We start from the raw sequence: 22,056 nt of genomic DNA, 5'->3' as shown, positions 1-22,056 counted from the left end.
TTAAGTGTCCAACTGTTGATCTCAGCTCGGGTCATGAGCTCATAGTTTGTGAGTTCGAGCCCTGTATCAGGCTCTTCGTGGATGATGCGGAGCCTGCTTGGGAGTCTGTCTCTCCTTCTCTCTGCCCCTCCCCCACTTTTGCGCATGGTCTCTCTCTCTCTCTCTCTCTCTCTCTCTCTTTCTCAAAATAAATAAGTGAACTTAAAAAAAAAGAATTTATTTTGTCTTGGAGAGAAGCTGAGCTAGAGCACTACTGGAGATATGGGAAAGGGAATGAGGCAAGAACCATTTAGGAGGCGTGATCATTGGGACTTGGTGACTGGGAACATGTGTCAAGGAAGGGAAAGCGGATTGCTAGTAGAGGCCACACAGTTGCAGATTTGGGGGAACTGTATGAAACTAGTCTAGGACATGTAGAAAGAAAACAAGAGTGGGGAAAGGGATGGAAATAAGAAATAAGAGTTCAATTTTAGAAATGTGTTTGAGATTTAATTAGAAAAATGGATTTGGTACCCACAGAGGAATTTGAGTTCATGGTGTAAATATGGAAGACATTGGGCTCTGGCATAGACTTGAAATCGAAGGGGAAGTACCGAGGGACACCTGCATGTCAGGCAATGAGGGAATTAAAACGGTGCCAGTGAAAAAGACAGAAAGAGAATGAATGAAATTTGCCATGGTGGGTGACCAAGGTAGGAGAAAAGTTCAAGTTAGAAGATCAGCCATGTCCAGTGATATAGGAAGGTCAAGAAACATAAAGTCTTGGGATTTTAGTAAGTTCTCCCTCACTTTCTCTCTTCCCCCCCACCCTTCCTTTCTTCTTTCCGTTTATTTACCTGGTATTTACTGAGCATCTACGGTGTCAAGCATCGTGCTAAGCACCATTACAATTTCTCTGTTTTAGTCATGTTCTTTGCCTGGAAGCCTGACAAGAATGCCCTCCTAATCCTTTACATACACCCCATCCCAGTCCAGCTCACATCCATAGCCATGGCTTTCCTTCCTTTCTTGAGGGGGATCATATATATATATTTTTTAATCAGTAACTTCTTAACCCCATGGAGCCAATTCTAATGACTGTGCTGAATTTTCCTGTCTGGTCTTTCATTCTCTGATTTCCCTGTCCTTCCCATGATTTTTGAATATTCCTTTCCAATAAATCTTTCCCCCAGACATTACTTTGTGATGCCCCTCTGCTTATAAAATCTGATCCGTGATTCCTCCCATTCAAGGTTTCATATCCAGCCTCACTTTTCCAAGTTAACCTTCCACTACTTTCTTTTGTTTTAACCAAACACCTGCACTGTCTCACTGCCCCATGGGCATTGGTCTTTAGGATTTTGCTGTCATCCCCAGTGCCAGGACCATCTTCATCCCCTTTTTTTCTGCCTGTCTGAATCTTGCCTATCTTTTTATTCCCGACCACTGAGACCCACAACCAATCTTTTGATTCCTGAGACCCACAACCAGTCTTCACACTTCCAGATTTGATACATGTTGTTTTGTGTTGCTGTTTGATGTGAATATATTTCTTTCTCAAACAAATAATAAAGTTTCTTTCTTGGAAATTTTCTACCACTAGGAACCATAGTAGCTTTTTAGTGCACTAGGATAAAATAGAGAATCTAATATAGTGGACATATTGTAGATTCTCGTACAGTTTGTAGTATCTATGAGTATTTGTTGATCTGAAAGAAATGACCCACTCACAAATGAAAATGGGATTTTAACAGAGGCATCAGAATTCAGATTCACTAATGCTTTGTTCTTTGAAACTTTTTTTCTATGTTTTCCTTCATAATTTGGGTATAAAATATGTGGCTTGAAGAGGGATGGTTATAGTTGTTAGTCAAAATGGCAGTAAAAATTGACGTGTCAAATTTAAATTTTTGTTAAATGCAGCAGGAATATATTAGCAGAAAGGAAAGGCATAAAGGAGAGATCTTCTGTGTTTTTTTATTACTTGCAATATTAAAAAGTAACCCCCTGTCCTTATAATCTGTATGCTCACAGTGTGGGACCTAAATTATTACTCCTTAATAGAACTACAGAAGAATTCTTATGGTTTTTAATGGCTTAGTCAAGCCTGTATTTAAAGGCTCATTTAACCCTGAATGTTTCCAAACTAAAATTTATCTGTTTTTCTTTCTATAGACAATTTCAAATAGTACCATCCCGGAAAATGCAACAAGCAGTGGAAGGTTCAAACTTGACATTCTGAAAAACAAAGCTAAGAGATCTTTAACTAGCTCCCTGGAAAATATCTTCTCAAGGGTAAGATTAAACAGAGACTCTTAATTAGATATTGATGTCTGTGTTTACTAACTGCTTTACTTCATTCTCAACTGTCTCACAGAATATTTCCTTTCAGGAAAATAAACCAGAAAGATAGCTTTAGTATAGTTAAATTATTTAAAGTAATCTCATGATTTATTCTGGTGCTTCTAATATCTAAGTTTGAGCAAGAGATTTAGTAGTAGAAATATATTTATATATATATATATATATATATATATATATAGGAACTCAAAATACTTCATTTTGCTATTATTAGGAGCTGACAGGAAATGCTGAAAACAGTGTAAATTAATAGAAATCTACATATTCCATTTAATAAATTTGTATATTTTATTTTAAAATCAAAGTGATTTCTCTTCCCTTCCATTATTCTCTTCCTGAATGGTTCAGTCCAAAACTGTCAGATGAGATCAGACAAGGTAGAGGTGTTAGGGCTGGAGGGTGGGAGAGTTACAGTGGCTCAGAGCAGAGAGATAGAGCCTGTGGGGTGCTGTGTGTGGGGTGGCCCAATGCAACCTGTGAAAACCAGAGTGTGGTGAGGAGTGTGTCACCTTAAGAGGGTAACCTGGTTCAGGAAGTCTGAGCCTTAGCCGATGAGGAGGCCAGTCCTGCATAGGGATGGGCCAGTGCAGGATGTCAGAGTGAGAGTGAGTGGAGGGGAGAAGGCATTCAAGGTGCTGCTATGAGGAGTTAGAGTCTGAGCAAGGTGGGGATGGCCTCTGTGGGTGGGCGTGGCAGCCCTGATATGGGGTGTTGGAACCTGAGTAGGATGAGGAGAGTGTCTGTGAGGTGTCAGTTGTGGAGATTTTAACACACAGGGGACTGGTCCAATATGTAAACGTATTAAGGATTTAGTAAAAGGAAATTACAAATATGAAAAGGGAAGAAATTAGAATAAATCCCATGTTGTTGGATTCAACTCAGAGGTAACAGTATGGAATCCTGGTTATCTATCTATATATTTTTGAATAATAGAGTTTTATGTATAATATGTAATGCATGTATATGTATTAACACGTGTGTGTGTGTGTGTGTGTGTGTGTGTGTGTGTGTGTAAATCTGTATGTGGTCCCTGGCTCTGTCCACTGATAGGAGCTGGGAACAGCTTTTCTGCAAATAACAGAGAATAAATTAAGCCTGCTTGGGTGACACCAAGCACCCAAGGTTTGGTTTCTGCATATCATTCTACAAGAGGGAACTGGGATCCTGGGAGAAATGGCTGATTCCAGGACTTCAAAAGGAAGTAGACGATAAACAGAGCATGTTGGTATTTTAGATAATAAGGGAATGCTCAAAGAAAGATGGTGGTATGTCATAAAAACCTTGAGGGGCATCTGAATGGCTCAGTCAGTTAAGCGTCGGACCTGATTTCAGCTCAGTTTATGATCTCATGGTACGTGGGTTTGAGCCCCACATCATGCTCTGCGCTGACAGTGTGGATCCTGCTTGGGATTCTCTCTCTCCCCTTCTCTGCCCCTCCCCTGTTAGGTCTCTCTCAAAAGTAAATAAACACGTTTTTTTTTTTTAATTTTTTTTTTTTTTTTTCAACATTTATTTATTTTTGGGACAGAGAGAGACAGAGCATGAACGGGGGAGGGGCAGAGAGAGAGGGAGACACAGAATCAGAAACAGGCTCCAGGCTCTGAGCCATCAGCCCAGAGCCTGACGCGGGGCTCGAACTCACGGACCGCGAGATCGTGACCTGGCTGAAGTCGGACGCTTAACCGACTGCGCCACCCAGGCGCCCCAAAAGTAAATAAACACGTTTTTAAAAAAGTTTTAAAAAGGCCTTGAAGGGCTCCCACACTTGACATCTGAGGCAATATAAACGTCAAAATAAATGATAGCCAAGGATTGTAACCTGTTGCATGAAGTAGGAAACGATGAGCCCACTCTGATAGGAAACATAAATGAATACCTTGGAAGTTGATCATGATCAGGATATTTACTGGATTTAATTAATACTTTTTAATAACAAAGAGGAAAGTAGTAACTTCACAGTGGAGAAGACTGGCAGACACCACCTCAGTCAAGTGACCCAAGGGAACGTCATCAGCAATGAGACAAATTGAAATCTTGTGCGACTTGATACAGAGAGTACAGAACTTCTGTGGTATTCCTGCCAAAGGAGCAGTACCTGAATCTAATCATGAGGTAGAATCAACAAACCCAAATTGAGGTATGGTCTACAAAATCACTAGCCTGTTGTCGTCACAAGTATTAGGGTCAGGAAAGTGAAGTGCAGGGGAGCATTAGGACATAGTACCTTCTGATATAGGGTATTCTTGTTCTTTCTTCTTTGCCTGAACTCAAAATACTTTATAGATATTTCTCTTAATTAAAGTGATCAGCTACCAACCCTATTATCAGCAGAAGACACAACGTAGGAAAAGAGTATTCTACAAGATTAATCAGAAGTGTGTTAAGGCACCATTTCATAAAATTGTCCTATCTTTTTCTTCCCCAGTATTTATAAGTTACTTGTGTTCCTTCTTTCTCTCTCCTTCCTTTTCTCACACCCTCCTGCCCTCCTCCCCACCCTCCTTCTCCTATCTCCCATAGTATTTAGTGAGAATTTTAGTAGAAAGGCCATTTAAGTAGGTGGTCTGGGGACCTGAATTCAAGACCTGGCCCTAGTAGGTTTTATATGTATGATCCCGGACAAATTATTTTCTTCTAAGCCAGTTTCCCCATTTGTGAAATGGGCATCCTGATACTGTGCCTATCTCACATCAGTATGAGGATGAAATGTCACTATGTTAGGAAAGTATCACAGTGTAGATAGGAGATGGTCCAGACAGTGGGAAGCTCTGAAACCCTTGTCATTTTTGGAATGACCCGAGGGTGCTTAGAGTATTACTCTCCTCATCCCCATTTAGTACTTTGGCGTTCTGCACAGCACTTGCACGGCTGACTTTGAAGTGCCACATACATAGCCTTGAGTGGCTGCAACAACTCTGTCGGCAAGGGCACACACAGCCCATCTATTTTGGTCGAGGCGGATGGTGTAGCTTTTGTGCCCCACAGTGCTGCCAAGTGCCATAAATTATGTGACCCAACAAGATCTTGCTTGCACCATGTGCAGCAGAATGGACTTAAGGGGAGGGTTGGCAGCTATCCATGGTGTGTTAAAGGTTACTCAGAAAAGGGGTTTTATGTACCTCTAAAACTGATCAGTGTATCATTTTCATTCTGAGTTATATGGTAGAAAATTGGCACTCCAGCCACAGATTTTGGCTCATAATTGCTGCCATTTTTAAATGTGAAGACAGTTGATTTAACTAACTATAGCTGTTTATGAAATAGGATATGTTTTTAAAATGCTCAGAAGCTCAGCTCATTAACAATTAAAAAGTGGGTCCAGGGGAAGAGGCGTGCCACATGTATTACCAAATCATCAGACAGTTAAACTGGAAAAGCTGTCTGCTCAGAGGTGAAAAGACAGAGTCCTGTATTCTGGGTATATGTTGCTTTTGCATTAGTTGAAGTTTTATAGAAGGGAAATGTTCACTAATGTGTTTATGTATAGATAAATATTTCCAAAAAAGGAACATTTATCAATATAAAGTATGCATCATTGGAAAAGAGTTCTCATTTTATGCTTCCCTCAGAGTACTATCCATTGTCCTTCCTTGTTGAAATATGTGAATTAATGACCACGATAGAGCATAATTTTATTTATTTATTTATTTATTTATTTATTTATTTTAAAATTATTTATTTTTGAGATAGAAAGAGAGCGATAGGGGGCAAGTGTGTGCGTACAAACAGAGGAGGGGCAGAGAGGGGGAGAGAGAGACAGAGAATCCCAGGTAAGATCTGCACTGTCAGCGCAGAGCCTCACACAGGGCTCAAACTCATGAACCCTGAGATCATGACCTGAGCCAAAATCACGAGCTTGATATTTAACCAGCGGAGCCACCCACGTGCCCCTAGAGTATTTTATTTTATTTTATTTTATTTATTTTTTTCAACGTTTATTTATTTTTTGGGACAGAGAGAGACAGAGCATGAATGGGGGAGGGGCAGAGAGAGAGGGAGACACAGAATCGGAAACAGGCTCCAGGCTCTGAGCCATCAGCCCAGAGCCTGACGAGGGGCTCCAACTCACGGACCGTGAGATCGTGACCTGGCTGAAGTCAGACGCTTAACCGACTGCGCCACCCAGGCACCCCTAGAGTATAATTTTAAAGTATATTTGTTTTTCTTTGTGTCCGCACACACACACACAAAACACATGGATAAAACACTGCTATGACTAAAATGTGTGATTTAAGTGTTTTTCTAATAATGGAAATGACTTGATACCTGTCTGACCAGTCTCCTTATTGTGACCAAATAACCTGTTTAAGATAAGCAGGGAGGTTGGCCTGGAAGTAGCAGCTAAAAAATAATGGGAAAAACAACCTGGTCCTCACAATAGTTTCCTCTTGGCCACGCACATGAACCAAACCATTGATCCGCCACAAATATAGTTTATTACTGGAAGTGTCTATTGTTAGGCATAGAACTGAAGAACTGAAAGAACCTTGATCAGGTTCTTTGCAGGACATTTGAAAAATTACCAGTGTAGGCTGCTTAGTTTTATTAGCAATTCCACTTTTCACCAAGTTCTGTTTACAGGAGATAACAGTGAATATGAGCTCAAGAGTTCTACTGCTAAGTTGAAATTCTTGGGTTCAAATTGCTGCCCAGTCCTTGAACTAGCAGTGTAAACTTTGGCAACGTAATCAGAACTTCAGTCTCCTTAACTGTAAAGTTGAGCTAAGTAACTATATCCACCTTGGAGACTCTGTGAGGATTAAATGAGATAATGCACTATAAAATGCTCAACATAGTATATAGAAGGTGATAGGTACTCACTGATATTTTATGTAGCCATCAATTTTACTGTTGATATGATTGTTATTTAGGTGCCAACAGAAATAGAAAACTATAATTGATATACGTAGATAAGAATAAGTATTGCTTCCATGAAACCAGGTGTAGGATACCATACATATAAACGAGTCAGTTGAGAGAGAACAAGAGTCACCTGAGTGAACAATTGAATCAGCAGCCAGTTGGGTGAACAAGAAAGAACTGTTAAAACTTTCTGGTAGTAGACATCCAAAGAAAAATTCAACAGAAGTCTTGGAAGCTTGAGTTGGAAAACTTTTCCAAGAAACTCTGTTTCTTGGAAATGGAGAATAGGAGGACAAGGTGAAAAAAGGATCAGTCTGAAGATCCAAATGCCGAGTGGTAGGAGTTACAGAACGAGAAAATACCCCAGTCTCCCTTTCTCAGAAGGCACCTGGAGTATGCACTCCACCAAAATGAGGAAGTAAAAAAGAGGAAGACATAAGATCACAGACACATTTCAACATAGGGTAGTATTAAAAGAAATGTCTAGGTTGATAGTAAAGGAAAATACTGGCAAGTCTAAATTGCAACCTGTCCAGAGTAAGGTAAAAAGGCAGAGGTTTCTATAATGGGTAGCTCAAAGAGAAAGAAAAAAAAAAATGGCAGTTGATGGATTATGTGGTGTTTGGCCATACTGAGTTCTGTTGTTGACTTTCATAATAAACTAGTAACTGCTGAGGCACTTGTTGACTACATGAAAAAGAGATTGTACAAGATAGTAGTTGTAATCACAGTAGAATATGTAATAGATGAGATGATCTCTTCAGTTCCTCTTTCTTAGATCATCTATGAAATCCATACCAAACAACTACAAAAAAAACAAAACAAAAACAAAAAACAAAGAAACCCCACAAAAACCAGTTCACCTGTCTTGAAGCAGACTGACGGATAGTCTAGCATTTCTAGAGAGAAATGTTTTATTGACGTAGTTTTCATATGGAAGAATGAATGAAGCTGAATCTATACATTTTACGATGCAGTTGTTTGTAATTTGCATTCCTTAGCTCATTTTTAAGAGAAAGAGGGAGAGAGAATCCCAAGCAGGCCCCACACAGTTAGTGCAGAGTCCGATGCGAGGTTTGAACCCATGAACCGTGAGATCATGACCCGAGCTGAAATCAAGAGTTGAACAGTTAGCCAACTGAGCCACCAGGCAGCCCTCCAATGGAGTTTTTAAAAACTTGTTTATTATAATCCTATAATGTGAACTATGTTGTTTGTAATCTAGGTGTTGTGGAGGGTGGATGTTTTGAAACTTTTTTTTTTAATGTTTATTTTTGAAAGAGAGAGCTAGGGAGGGGGGAGGAGAGAAAGAGAGGGAGACAGAGGATGTGAAGCAGGCTCCATGCTGACAGCAGAGAGCCTGATGTGTGGCTTGAACTCACAAACCATGGGATCATGACCTGAGTAGAAGTCAGATGTTTAACCGATTGAGCCACCTAGGCGCAACACCCCCCCCCCCTTTTTTTTTTTACCTTTTTCTTTATAACTGTTGTGGTTTGTTGTGTTCTGCCTTCCACGGTTATGTTTATCTGTATGAGACATAAAGTGAATGGGGCTGTCTCTGATCTTAAGGGGTTTTCCTGATCTTATGGATGAAGAATGTTTAACCTTGTAACCAGAGTAACTTTAAAAACCTTGATCAGGGGTGCCTGGGTGGCACAGTCAGTTAAGCGTCCGACTTCAGCCAGGTCACGATCTCGCGGTCCATGAGTTCGAGCCCCGCGTCGGGCTCTGGGCTGATGGCTCAGAGCCTGGAGCCTGTTTCCGATTCTGTGTCTCCCTCTCTCTCTGCCCCTCCCCCGTTCATGCTCTGTCTCTCTCTGTCCCAAAAATAAAATAAAAAAATAAAAATAAAAAAATAAAATAAAAACAAAATAAAAACCTTGATCAGAGTATCTAGTTATCCAATGACTGATTTAGAAGCAGTGCAAATAGGTTGTGTATAAGTTCTGTTTACTGTGCAGGCAAGGCTGTTAATACTGCCAATGAATCTGAGCGAAACATAAAAGGATCAGTTCAATGCTAGTATAAAGAGGCAACTGCCTTTTATGGTTTTTAAAGTAAAAATTCAAACTGCGTGAACAACTGAATTATATTCTCTTCACTCAGGGAGCTAACAGAATGAGAGGCCGGCTTGGAAGTATGGATAGCTTTGAACGGTCCAACAGTCTTGCTTCAGAGAAGGTATCTCGTCTGAGCTCCTGTTTTTACTGCTGATTGCAACTTGGCAAAAACCAGCACTGATATGGCAGTATCGCTTAGTTGTTTTGTGATGAGTCGTTTGTGACTTTAACAAATGTTATTGTTACGATTAAATTTAAAATATTAGATTAATGTTAAAATAAATGAAAAATACTGTTATTTAAAGTAAGAAGGTTATAGATGTTATTACGTTGCTCTCTTCCACTGCAGCTTTCTCATGTTAGCACAGAACACCTATTCCAGGCTAATGGTGCTCTGTCAGGCTCTTTGCTGTTTTGGAGATGGTATGCTTGGGAACACAGTATTTGAGCAACTTTTGATCCAAAGCCACAGAAAAATAAGTCATCTAATTATTGCACTTGTATGGTGATCTTTTTATCTTTTGTTCTGTCATGTTACTGCTCCCCCCATTTTTTTTTTAACTGTAACATTAGATTCCTCGTTATCTCCTAGATAGTTCTCAGTAGGTATCAGGCAATATGTCACCCGAGGTATATTCAACCTATTTTAAATGGAAAATATTAAAATATTTTTACTGAACTTTGTGTTGATAGAAGTGGGGATTTGGTTTCACTATGAGCGTCTTAACCCTAACCCGTGTTTATCAAGCTAAACATTTCTACAGTGGTGCCTGTTTTGGAAAGTATAAACAGCATACCTGTCTAAATTGAAAGATTTATGATGTCCACCCATGCAATAGGAGAGGCATTCCGGCATAGCTCACTTTTCATTCATTTCCTGTTTTTCATGTTTTTTAAAAAAATTTTACCTCAGGGAACTTGTCATTGGATAGAAATATTCACAGTGAATGAAGATACTGAACAGGCTTTATTTTATTTTCCTGAAGGCTTTGCTATGAAACTTGGATACTCAGGCATCACGATATTGTTTTGACAGTACAGGAAGCATGCAGGCGATATGTCACGGAAATCAGTAGATATGTAAATCCAGACTCCACCCTTTTTTGGTCATGATCCCTTTTCATCTTTCTGGCAACAATGAGAAAAGTACAGCAGCTATAGCATTTTACCACAAAGTGTTAGGAGAAAGAATACTTTTTCTTATCATTCCTTTCTCTTTCTGCCTATCTTGACGGATGCTGTGTTACAGCTGCTTATCTGAAGAAATGGGTTGTGGTGATACTGATTAGCCTTCAGCATGGATTGAGTGAAAAAAAAAAAAAAAGTTTTGTCATGACTCAGGAGGAAGAAGAGGCTCCCTGTCACTTTTGAGCTGTGTGCTGAAGCAGGTCTGCCATGATCCATGTAGGAAAGAAAGACCTCACTTCTGCTTGCTTTGCAGGACTATTCACCGGGAGACTCTCCACCAGGGACACCACCAGCCTCCCCACTGTCCTCAGCTTGGCAGACATTCCCTGAAGAGGATTCTGACTCCCCACAGTTTCGAAGACGGGCACACACGTTCAGCCACCCACCTTCAAGCACAAAGAGAAAGCTGAATTTACAGGATGGGAGAGCTCACGGTGTTCGCTCCCCTCTTCTGAGGCAGAGCTCCAGCGAACAGTGCAGGTGAGTCCAACACTCTTTCTGGAAAGTGAAATGAAATTCTCCTGTCACCTGTTATGATCACTGTGCAGTTAAGATTTGTTGTGACTTCATGCTGCCAACAGTTCGCTTTTAGAAAGACCAGAAAAATAAGTTGAATTGTAAAAAACTTCAGTTACTAAAAGAAACAAGGCAGGGTTTAAGGTACACTCCAAGAGAAGAGTTAAAGCATTTTGGACAGAAACAGTTTTTTGTTTTTTTGTTTTTTTCTTCCCAGAAAAATGGAGAATACAAGATATTACACACTTATTTTGTCTGAAAAACTTGGTGACAACACATTTTACTCAGTGTTTTCTTGAGGACCACTCTACTGAAACATAATCAGCAAATTTGAAAATAATGTACATAGAGGTAGAACTTCCTGTTAGCCTATAATAAAATACAAGGGTTAAAAAAATCACCTAAGCTATCTTCCTACATGACATAAAATTTAGCTACACTTTATAATAAATTAAAGCCAAAAATGAAAGTTATTAAAAATTTTTATCTAGAATAAAGTGATATCTGTAAAGAAGAATACATATATAATAATTGATAGGAGTGTCCATTAGAAATTATCTTATATGGTATTTAAAAAATAATTCAACAAAATTGTTTGGCGTTTGGTAATATATAATAAAGGAGGTAAACTCAGAATTGTAGAGTGCTTTCACATCTTCCTGTGTAGCACATGTCAGAATTTAAATCCTAGAATTAATTTTGTTTCTCTAGTTTGCCTGTGAGTCTGATAGTGATCCCAGTTGGGGAAAAACAAAACAACAACCCAGAACTCTAAGTAAAAGGAATTTTTATATTAGTTGTTATCAGAGTTATCAGCATTAAGTTTAAGGATACTGTTTTATCTTCAGTGTTGTTTTTTGACTGATTTGGTACTTAAAAATAAGGTAGATACTTAGGATATATGAAAATAGAGTAATAGAGTTAATTTTTCTCAGATTTTCTTTTCTAAAAAAGATTTACAATTCATGTGTATATCAAGATTTAAAAAAAAAATGACTGCTTCATTTATATTTACACAAGGCACGAAGTCTCTTTTTTCCGGGAAAAATTATCAAGAATTTAAAAGATTATTTTAGACTTAAAATAGTTAAGTCTTTGAACTACTGATAATCATTTACAGGAACTTGTTTCCTGTAATTATTTCTGCTTTCCTACTTTTTTTTCCCTTGAAGTATCTTTTGCACATAAAAATAAACTCTGTTTGTCCTAAAACTGTTAAGAATGTTTTAGAGACAAACACGTATGGTTGGACATGCTGCACAGGTGAGGAATTAAGTTTGTGAGGAGTGAGCAAGGTCATGGTCATCTCAACAGACAACTGCATGTTTCCTTTTTTCCATAGAAGATCCAGCCCTGAGCTTTGAAAGGCAAGATTGAATTAATAGCAAGAACCTGTTTATATGCTTTTTCATAGTGAATGAAGATTTTGCCGAAATATAAATTAAGACAAATTTGCTGTGTTTTCTGTACTCAGCATTCTTCCATCAGTTCGGCGCATGCCCAAGGAGAGTAATTCTTCCTCCAGTCTTCCAAGTCTTCACACTTCCTTCTCTGCCCCTTCCTTCACTGCCCCCTCTTTCCTGAAAAGCTTTTACCAGAATTCAGGTAGACTGTCCCCACAGTATGAAAATGAAATCAGGTGAGATCAGTGTCCTCTGTTTGCAAAGCAAAATTTTCTGCAGTGATATGCTGATATGTTACTAAAAAGTGGCTCATTAATTTTGGAGTGACATTTATGCATCCATATGTTGTGCTTGTTCTAATCCATTTCTAATATAGTTGCTTCAATTCCAATGAATTTTATCAAGAAAACTTTTAAAACCAGTGTTTCAAAGCCTTTAATAACACGGTCATCTAACTTTTTGAATTATATCTTTTTGTACTGTGTATTTCTTTGCTGTACGCTCCAGAGTCTAAGCTTTGTACTGTTTGCAACAAGACCTGGTGCTAATACATACTAAGCAAATCTCCTCCGATTGTGCTTTTTCTTCTTAGCCTCTTTGGACATATGATATGGAATCCATAAGCCAACTGTACTAACGTGATAGATAAATATATCTTTAGTTTCTAAGTATATAGAATATTTCCTAGGCATTTCTTTGATTTTTCTATGACATAGATTTACTTCTCTAAAACTCAGTGTAAAATACATAATGGGTACAGGATCATGTTGATGTCAACTCTTTCAGATAGCATGAAGGATTTCTTGAGTCTTGTAGTTATCTGATTTTGTTTTGTTCTCAGTATTGAAAATGTATAGCTTTTAAAATCTTTGTGCTTTTAAGTACACAAAATTAAATGTAGTGATTTTTGGAGAATTGCCTTTTTAAAAAATTTAAAATTATGACATCTTACTGATTATTCAAATTATTAGTGGGATATCGATAGCCTTCGGAAAGTGTTGCGTTAGCTTGGGAATTCTTCTAAAGGGATTGTTGCTGGCTTAGAAGTTTGTGATATTCATTCCAGTCTTCGGTGTAGCTTGCTTGACTCATTCTTTTTTTTTTTTGCTGTATAGTATTCCATTTAATACACTACAGTTTATCCACTGTCTTGCTGATAGACTTGGGTTGTTCCTAGTCATTTGATATTTGACAATTCTTGCAGTCAAGGAGAGGAATACCTGTTGTAACCAGCCTGTGTGTCACTAAGATTTTCTTTTTGGCCCCATTTCTTTTAGACTTAGGAAATCCCAAAAGTTAGCATTTAACTAGGTAACCTTCAGCAACTGGTTAAATTAGACTAATTTTTGAATGATCTCTGAGTATCTTTTGTCTATGTGTGCCAATTATCTTCACTCTAAGAAAGATAATTAATACTGGATTTAAAAAATTTTGAATCTGAACTTCCTCTGAATTAGTACAAAGTCATGTTCATACATTGAGTTTCTAGTGAAGAAAATGAATGAAGAACTGATTTTAAAGGGCTTTTCAAGGGGGCACTTGGCTGACTCACTTGGTAGAGCATTCAACTCTTAAATCTTGGGGTTGGGAGTTTGAGTCCCACTTTGGGGGTAGAGATTACTTAAAAAATAAATATAAAAAAGTAAATAAGGGATTTTTCAGGGACAACCTTATGGGAGAAGATTGAAAAGAAATTAGCTACAAAAAACAGTGTAGTATATATGGAATATGCCATGAATTGAGAGAACCAAGAATGTACACATATAAAAATATCAGTTTGCCTTATGTCTATAGTACTACCTATTAATAAGAGTACAGCACTTTGAATGAAACGTACTGGCAGTTTCTTATTGTTATGTTAGTTAAAGTGAGCATCTGGGCAATCCTAGTTTTCTTCTGGAAACAGAACCCTGCCCAAAAGTGACAATTAGGAAAAATCATTGAGAAGGTCAAAGGTTAGCTGTGAACAGAATGCAGAATGCCAAAACAGTGGCTTTTTTTTTTTTTTAGATTATTTATATTGTAGTGTGTTACATATCTGTCTTCAGTAGTTTTGCTTAAGTGTGTGCATTATTCTTGCTCAAAGCTTCCTAGTCCTCTGTATCTCATTCTAAAGAAGGATATTAAAGTCAGAGGGTAAGTGTATTTAGTTTTGCATTGAAAATTTTCACTTTTTGTAGCTATCTTACTTGAAGTGATATATTTAAACATATGGAGAACTTTTAAATTTGTAGGATCATTAAAAATAATCCCGTTTTCTGTACTTTGTAATATTTTCTTGGCTCTAAGAATAGCGAAAAAATCAGAGAGCACTTTCTTGTACATTTTTCTGTACTTTCTGTACAGTTTTTTTTTGTTTGTTTTTTGGTAATTTGACCAGCATAGACCCAGCAGGCCAAAAAGAGACTTAAAATTTTTATTTTTATAGAAAAGTATAACAATCAGGGCTGCCTGGGTGGCCCAGTCAGTTAAGTGTCTGACTCCTGATTTCAGCTCAGGTCATGATCTCACAATTAGTGAGTTTGAGCCCCGAGTCAGGCTTTGTTCTGTGTCAGCTCAGAGCCTGCTTGGCATTCTCTCTCCACCCCTCCCCGACTCGTGTGTGCACTCTCTCTTTCTCTCTCTCTTTTGCTCTCTCAAAATAAATAAACTTAAAAAAAAAAAAAAAAAGGCAAGTACCCCAGCCCTGAGCATACAACTCAGTGGATTGTCACGGAGTGAATGCTCCCATGTCACTACCTCTCAATAAATGGAATGCTATCAGTACTCTCACGGTTCTTCTCCTCTTCCCACCCAATCACTTCCCTTCCCCCTGATCACTAATACCATTGTTCATATTTGCCTGGTTTTGAACTCTATATAAATGGAATGGTACAGCATACATTCTTTTACTCTGGCTTCTTTCATTGCACATTACTTTATGAGATTCATCCCCATTTTATGTGTAGTTCAGTTCATTTATTTTGTATTGCTGTATAGTATTCCACTTAATATGTGGGTTGTTTCTAGTTTTGGGTCATTAAAAGAGTGCTATCCTGGATATTATTAGTTGTCCTGGATATTAGCATATCTGTCCATTATTGAGGACTATGTACACAGTAGTAAAATTGTTGGACAATATTCACTATTAATAGGTTTATTTCAACTAGTAAGTCACTTAGACATAAATTACTAGTTACAATCTGGGACAGGGTTTTTTTTTCAATTTGTATTTTGAAATAATTTCAGAGTTAAAGAAAATTTGGAAAAATAATATGGAGAACTCCTGAAAACCTTTTATCCAGATTCATCAATTTTTTTAAAATTTCCACATTTTCTTTATCATTCCTTCTGTTTATTCACATATTATATGTATATGTGTACACACACACGTGCATATATGAGTATATATTTCTTTATTCTAAGTCATTTGTAAATAGGTTACTTCCATTCATACATCAATACTCTGCATACTTTAATATGTATTTCCTAAGAATGAGGATATTCAAGAGCATGGTTTTAATTCAGTGATTTCTGAATCTACATTTCTCATCACGCCTTTCAGAGAGAACATGAAGCACACACAATTACCGTAATATCTGGAACTATTCAGAATATTGAGAGGAATGAGGTTCAGAATACTATGAATTACAATTTTCTTTTCACTTGAGTACCTCGCATCTTATTAGTTGTATAGAGTGAATCTCTAAATATGCACAGTCAAATAAGGTACAGAGTATGTTAGCATATAGGCTAATATATACTACTTCTTAAAAAGCCTATTAAATTGAAAATTTGAAACTCAGATTAGGCATCCTTCTCTAGGACCTCTATTCTGAATTATTAAAAACATGTCAGGTTACTGTTTTTAAGTAGGCTGAGAAAAAGGAATCAAGATATTTTTGATATGGTTTATTGATTAGTAGGTTTATCTGCACAGCCTTGAAATGATAAAGGGAATAAGCATATGTTTTGTTTTGCCTTGAATTAATTTTTAAAAATTTAATGTCATTTCATTGTTTAGTAGCTGAACCATAACTGTGATGATATAGTACATTTATATAATATTTATCAAATATGATACATCCTTTCTATCAATAGGAATCTTTGTCACTCCTTATAATTTTTTCTCAGCATTTAAGCCTTTAACCAAGAAAACATTTATATTGAAGTTAATTGGTCAAAAGTAAAATGATAGTCATTACTTCTATTCACTGATAAGACTTTTCAGTGAGAAAATAAGATTTTTGCTGAAGTACTTTAGTACAATTTTGGTTCCACATAGTTCTCTTGTGTTCACTGATAAAAATAGTATTATCATTCACAATTCATTATTGAAATAACTTTATGCTTTATTGATGACTAATGGAAATGCCTTTTTATTCTAAAATCCTGATTTTGGTCATATATCTCTCTCTGTATGCTAATGTCATTCCTTCTTTTCCTGTTGGACTAGACAGGACACTGCTTCAGAATCAAGGTGATTAGAGGTCTAAATATGTTCTTATAAAAATTCATAAATTCTTCCACCTGAATATCACTGTCAGTTAAAAAACAGTTTGGCTGTCTCCTGAATGCATGCCAACATTCTGGTGCTATGGGGTTCTGTCGTAGGGAAAATGTGATGCCTGGTGTAATCAAAGATCACAAATAATCATATAAAATGTTGATTGCAAACAGAAATCCTGTTTCTACTCTATTCCGTGCTGACAATTCCTTAGTACTGTGCCGTGGCCTTCAAGCAAAGCCTGATTTTAATTTTGAATTAATAGACATGAATTTGCTCATTTGGAGGTATGTATGTACATATAAGGAGTTTATTTCAAGAAGATGCAGAAATGAGCATCCTAAAAGAAACAAGGTCATAAAATTTAATCTAGTTTTCACCCAAAGAGGATTGTTAATCTGTTTCTATTCACCTTAATTCTTGATAAGTTGGTTACTTTGAGACACTGCTGAGGCCTGTCAAACCTCACACTGGTCTGGACACAGGAAAACACCTACTTCCTTATTATGGAAGTCTGACCACATCTGTAGTGATATCTCTTCCTCTCAACTCGCATGCTTTTTGTGGTAAACATCCAAAATTATTGCTGTACAACTTAACTGGAAGTAATTATTCTTGGCTTTGTTTTAGGTTCTATACTTAGTTTGTATCAGGAATCCCGTGAAAAACAGACATGCCCATCTTTCTGTTTGGAGCCACTAACATTTGGATTTCTTTCGAGCTTCAGTGAAGACAGTGTTAAAGATTGGACTAGAATGAAAAAAAAAAGGAGAAAAGAAAGGAGAAAAAAGGAAATCATTTGGGACACATTGATAAGATAAAAAATGACTTTTTGTTTGAGACTTGTAATTGATTGACACTTTTTAATGGTTGGGTGTAAGACTCTTACCTACTTTTAAAAGCCGAATGGTGGGGCGCCTGGGTGGCGCAGTCGGTTAAGCGTCCGACTTCAGCCAGGTCACGATCTCGCGGTCCGTGAGTTCGAGCCCCGCGTCTGGCTCTGGGCTGATGGCTCAGAGCCTGGAGCCTGTTTCCGATTCTGTGTCTCCCTCTCTCTCTGCCCCTCCCCCGTTCATGCTCTGTCTCTCTCTGTCCCAAAAATAAATAAACATTGAAAAAAAAAATTAAAAAAAAAAAAAGAAAATAAAAGCCTAATGGAAGTGTTAGTTTTACTGTGTGTCCTTCTAGGTTCTACAGTCATAAAAACAGGTGTGTTTATTACCTTAGAGATCATTTGGCCTGGACTTTCCTTATTTTACATATGGTTAGATTGAGCCCTGGGGATGTTTTATATCTTGTTTTGTATTATTTCCTTAATCTTAGGTTTTAGGGATGTGAGTAAGCAAATGAGCTAGCCACCCAGAGATACTTTAAATTCCAGTGTAAAGAACTTAATCTTTTAAAAATGTATATTCAAAGTAGAGCTTAGGAAATAAAACTCCTTGTTTTTCTCATTGTTTCTTTTTCTTTTACACATTGTTCCACTGATTAATCTATCTCCGACTCATAGCTCACATGCTATATATTGCTTTCCACTAGAATAGTTCAATATCAGTTTTATTTAATTAGTAAAGATTTTCCAAAGAATGATAGGATTGTACCTAGTTGAAAGTCAGGACTTACATAAACTATTAGTGTACCTGATGCAGTTATGTGTAAATTATACTTTGGATCCTGTGGGAAAAGCTTAAGTTTCATCACTATGTTGTTCCGCGAGTCTTTCCTGAGGCATTTACAAAGAGAACACTTTTTCAGATTTCTGTGAAATAGGTGCTATAGCACATTAATCAAGTCTTGTTTCTATCTTGAATTGTAAAACATTGTGATTTAGATATAGCTTTAATCAGTATTAGTCATTTATTTGGCCTTTATGATGCTACTCGTTTTAGATGGGTGCCCAGGGGCTGGAGGATGAGGGGCAGTTTGCTGCTAAGCAGAAAAACACCTTTTGGGGTTTTTGTTTTTGTTTTTGTTTTTTAGTTTTATTTTGTTAACATACACTGCAATATTGGTTTCAGGAGTATAATTCAGTGATTCAGCATTTATATACAACACCCAGTGCTCGTCACAAGTGCCCTCCTTAATACTCATCACCCAACTACCTCCCTCCATCAACCCTCAATTTGTTCTCTATAGAGAAGAGTCTCCTGTGGTTTGTTTCCCTCTCTCCTCTCCCCCCCCCCCCCCTGCCCCTTACCCTGTATTCACTTTTGTTGTTTCTTAAATTCCACATATTAGCTTTGTGAACAATGTATCTATGCTGCCTGGTGGTGGGGGTGGGGGGAGGTGGAATAAAACATGACTGCAACCTTAACATTGAGTCCCTATGAGTGATCACTAAAACACCTCCATTTTTTACAATATCCAGCAAATTAATTGTTACTAAAGCAGACAAATATCCATTAAAAATTCTGTGTTAACACAAGAAGTATAATGTTAATTTAAAAAGTCAGGGTGGTAAAGGTTCTAACTGCTTGGCCAAAGATGTATTAAAAAGTTATCTTGGAGCTTTGTGGGAGCATTCATATCATATCCATAGCTTTGGATTTGATGCTGTGTCCAGAAGGACTTGGAAGTGCCTCCCAGCCTACAGAATATGATAGAATATTTTCTCTTCTTATAAAGCTCTCATTTGTGCCTTTTGGATTGTGGTTCTTAATTAACTGGTGACTGGTAATAGGAAATCTATATAGAATACACCAATATAAAAATAATTGGGAATTCACCACATTGTATTTCCTTCCTAGTTATTCATTTTTTAATTTCATAAATTTTCAATAGAGGTAATTCTGGCACAAAATACTTTTCCTGAATATGTCACTTTGGAAGCAATTTTATTATACATGTTGACATTCCAAAATGCAAAAGAAGGAGGGAAAAGACCATGGAAAAATAAGGAAATGGTTCTGATTTGTTTTATCATTTAAAAAAATGTAAAGATAATACAATATATGTATAGTCCACCATATTAATGTGCTTTGTTTTTGATCCTTCCATTTAAAGAAATAGTTGCATTTTGGAATGGAGTTCTTTCAAAAGCAAAGAAGAAGTGAGACATGTACATAAGTGCACACTTAGTACTTTGAAGTTATTTCTCTGCTGAAATAAATGACTTTGTGCCATTAAAAAATGGAAAGAGGAATACTGACCATGAGACTTAAAGCCAGTTAGAGACTGATTTTTTTTTTTTCACCAGAAATACACATGGCACTGGGGATACTGACAGGTTTAGTTTTATGGTCCAGTAGTGCTTTGTCTGAACTAAGGAGGAGAGGATTTACATTGGCATGATGAAGTGTAGTGCCTTTGTTGGGATCCTGGACCACCTGGATTTGAATTCTGGCTTCTCCATTTATTATCTGTGGAACTGTGGGCAAGTTGCTTAGACTTCTTCAACCCAGAGAAAGTTTTCTCACTGAAAGTGGAGATAGAAATAATACCTACCCCATAAGGTTGCTGTGAGGATAAAATGAGTTCCTACTTGTAAAATGCTAAATATTAGGGCAATGCAGTTACCACCGTAGGAATGTCAGATTGCTGACCAATGGTAGGTAAATCAAAGGGCAAGCTGTGGGAAGTTGCATATATGCACTGACTGCTGGAGCCCTTATCTGGACTCAGACTTCTGGGTATATGGCTTCTGGAATGAAATAAAGCAGGGCAGCCTTTTCCTTATCTCAGCCACCAACCAGCTTTTTTAGGATGTCCTTTTTTAGTACCAAGATAAAGGGGTCAGTGGTCTGTTATGTAAGTGCTTTTCAGTATATTATTATCTTATATTCTGACTGCTAATTTTTGGCTTATCAATTCTGACCATTCAATTCCAGACATAGGAAGAAAATGTGTCACTTGGCAATTTATTTAGATTATAGGATATAAAATTTTAGATGTTATGAAACTTTCAAATATGTAGCAGGCTAATGTGAGAGTACTTTATGGACCTGTTTTATAATCTAATCCCCCAAAAGCACATATTTTAGAGACAATAATGAAATTGTTAGGAGTACTTTAAGTTTTATTTTTAGTACTATCTAGACATTCAACATGTCATTGACGGCGAATTGGAACTTGATTTAAAAAAATTTTTTTAATGTTTATTTATTTTTGAGAGAGAGGGACAGAGACAGAGCATGAGCAGGGGAGGGGCAGAGAGAGAGTGAGACACAGAATCCGAAGCAGGCTCTGTACTGTCAGCTCACCGCAGGGCTTGAACCCACGGACTGTGAGTTCATGACCTGAGTTAAAGTTGGATGCCTAACTGACTGAGCCACCTGTGTGGCCCAAGTCTGATTTTTAAAAGATAGTTTAATTCCACCATCAAAATATGAAAGTTTCAGAATCCTTTGGGTTAGTTTATTGTAGTTTTGTTTGTCAGAGCTGCTAAATAGTCAAGAGGAATTATTGAACACTTACCCCATGAGGCATTGAAATAGATACTTTACAGAAGTCTTTCACTTAGTTTTCTAGGCTTAAATTATAAATTTTGACGCCTTTATGCAGGACAGGAACAGCACTTACTCGGAAAAACAATGCCTTACGCTGTTTACTAACACTGCTGCTGTTGTCAGTACGTACCAGTGCCATCAACAGCTCGGTCTGTACTTTCGGGAAACAGAGCTGTTAGAGCTTTTTGCCAAAAAGGACGTAAAAGTCATGCTACCAACATAGGTTTTAAAAAGGTGTTCTTTTAGTTATTCCTGACATGTTAGCCTAGCCCACATGATTTTTTTGTCCATTTCATTTAATCTTCTGAGTTAATGTTTGCTATTATTTGCCAGTTATTATACCAGAAGCTAGAAATACGTCCATTAACTGGGCATTTAGCAAATAACTGCTCGTGAGATAGTGTTACCAAAGTGAAGATACAGAGTACTTCAAGAGTGTTTATCAGGATATAACTATTATTTGCAGAACATTTGAATCATAGTTTCTAAAAGGGAAATACTTGAGTTAATACTTTCCAAAGCGGAAGTGAAGGTGAACATATTTATTCAGTTTTACAAGGAGTTTTGAACCATGGACACATATTAGGGTTGTGATTTTATCTAACAAAGGGGGTTTGACTGTACTGAGATATATGTGTTGTTGCTTTCTGAAGTATCCTAATCTATCACACTGCCAACTGTGCAACAGCTGAAGGCATGTCTTTTTCTTAACCTTAGTTTAGCTAATCTAGAAGTAATCATTCCAGGAAGAT

General features: G+C 37.4%; 1 protein-coding gene across 12 annotated transcripts in view; it reads left to right on the top strand.

Annotated features, from left to right (window-relative positions):
• The window catches only part of TBC1D4 (TBC1 domain family member 4), a 196,421-nt gene that overhangs the window by 147,576 nt on the left and 26,789 nt on the right, over positions 1–22,056 (top strand). For 5 of the 12 annotated variants that reach the window (XM_045479312.1, XM_045479306.1, XM_045479298.1 and 2 more), the window contains exons 8-12: positions 2,155–2,274; positions 9,313–9,387; positions 10,708–10,934; positions 12,445–12,609; positions 16,809–16,832. In XM_045479312.1, coding sequence (XP_045335268.1) covers positions 2,155–2,274; positions 9,313–9,387; positions 10,708–10,934; positions 12,445–12,609; positions 16,809–16,832 — 611 coding nt within the window. The remainder of the gene's footprint in view (positions 1–2,154; positions 2,275–9,312; positions 9,388–10,707; positions 10,935–12,444; positions 12,610–16,808; positions 16,833–22,056) is intronic. The other 7 variants (XM_045479378.1, XM_045479367.1, XM_045479357.1 and 4 more) reach the window with 3 other exon arrangements.

This window comes from Leopardus geoffroyi, chromosome A1 (genome assembly GCF_018350155.1).
Source record: "Leopardus geoffroyi isolate Oge1 chromosome A1, O.geoffroyi_Oge1_pat1.0, whole genome shotgun sequence".
Taxonomy (NCBI): Eukaryota; Metazoa; Chordata; class Mammalia; order Carnivora; family Felidae; genus Leopardus; species Leopardus geoffroyi.
The sequence above is the reverse complement of the archived record's forward strand: the minus strand, read 5'-3'. Positions and strand labels throughout refer to the sequence as shown.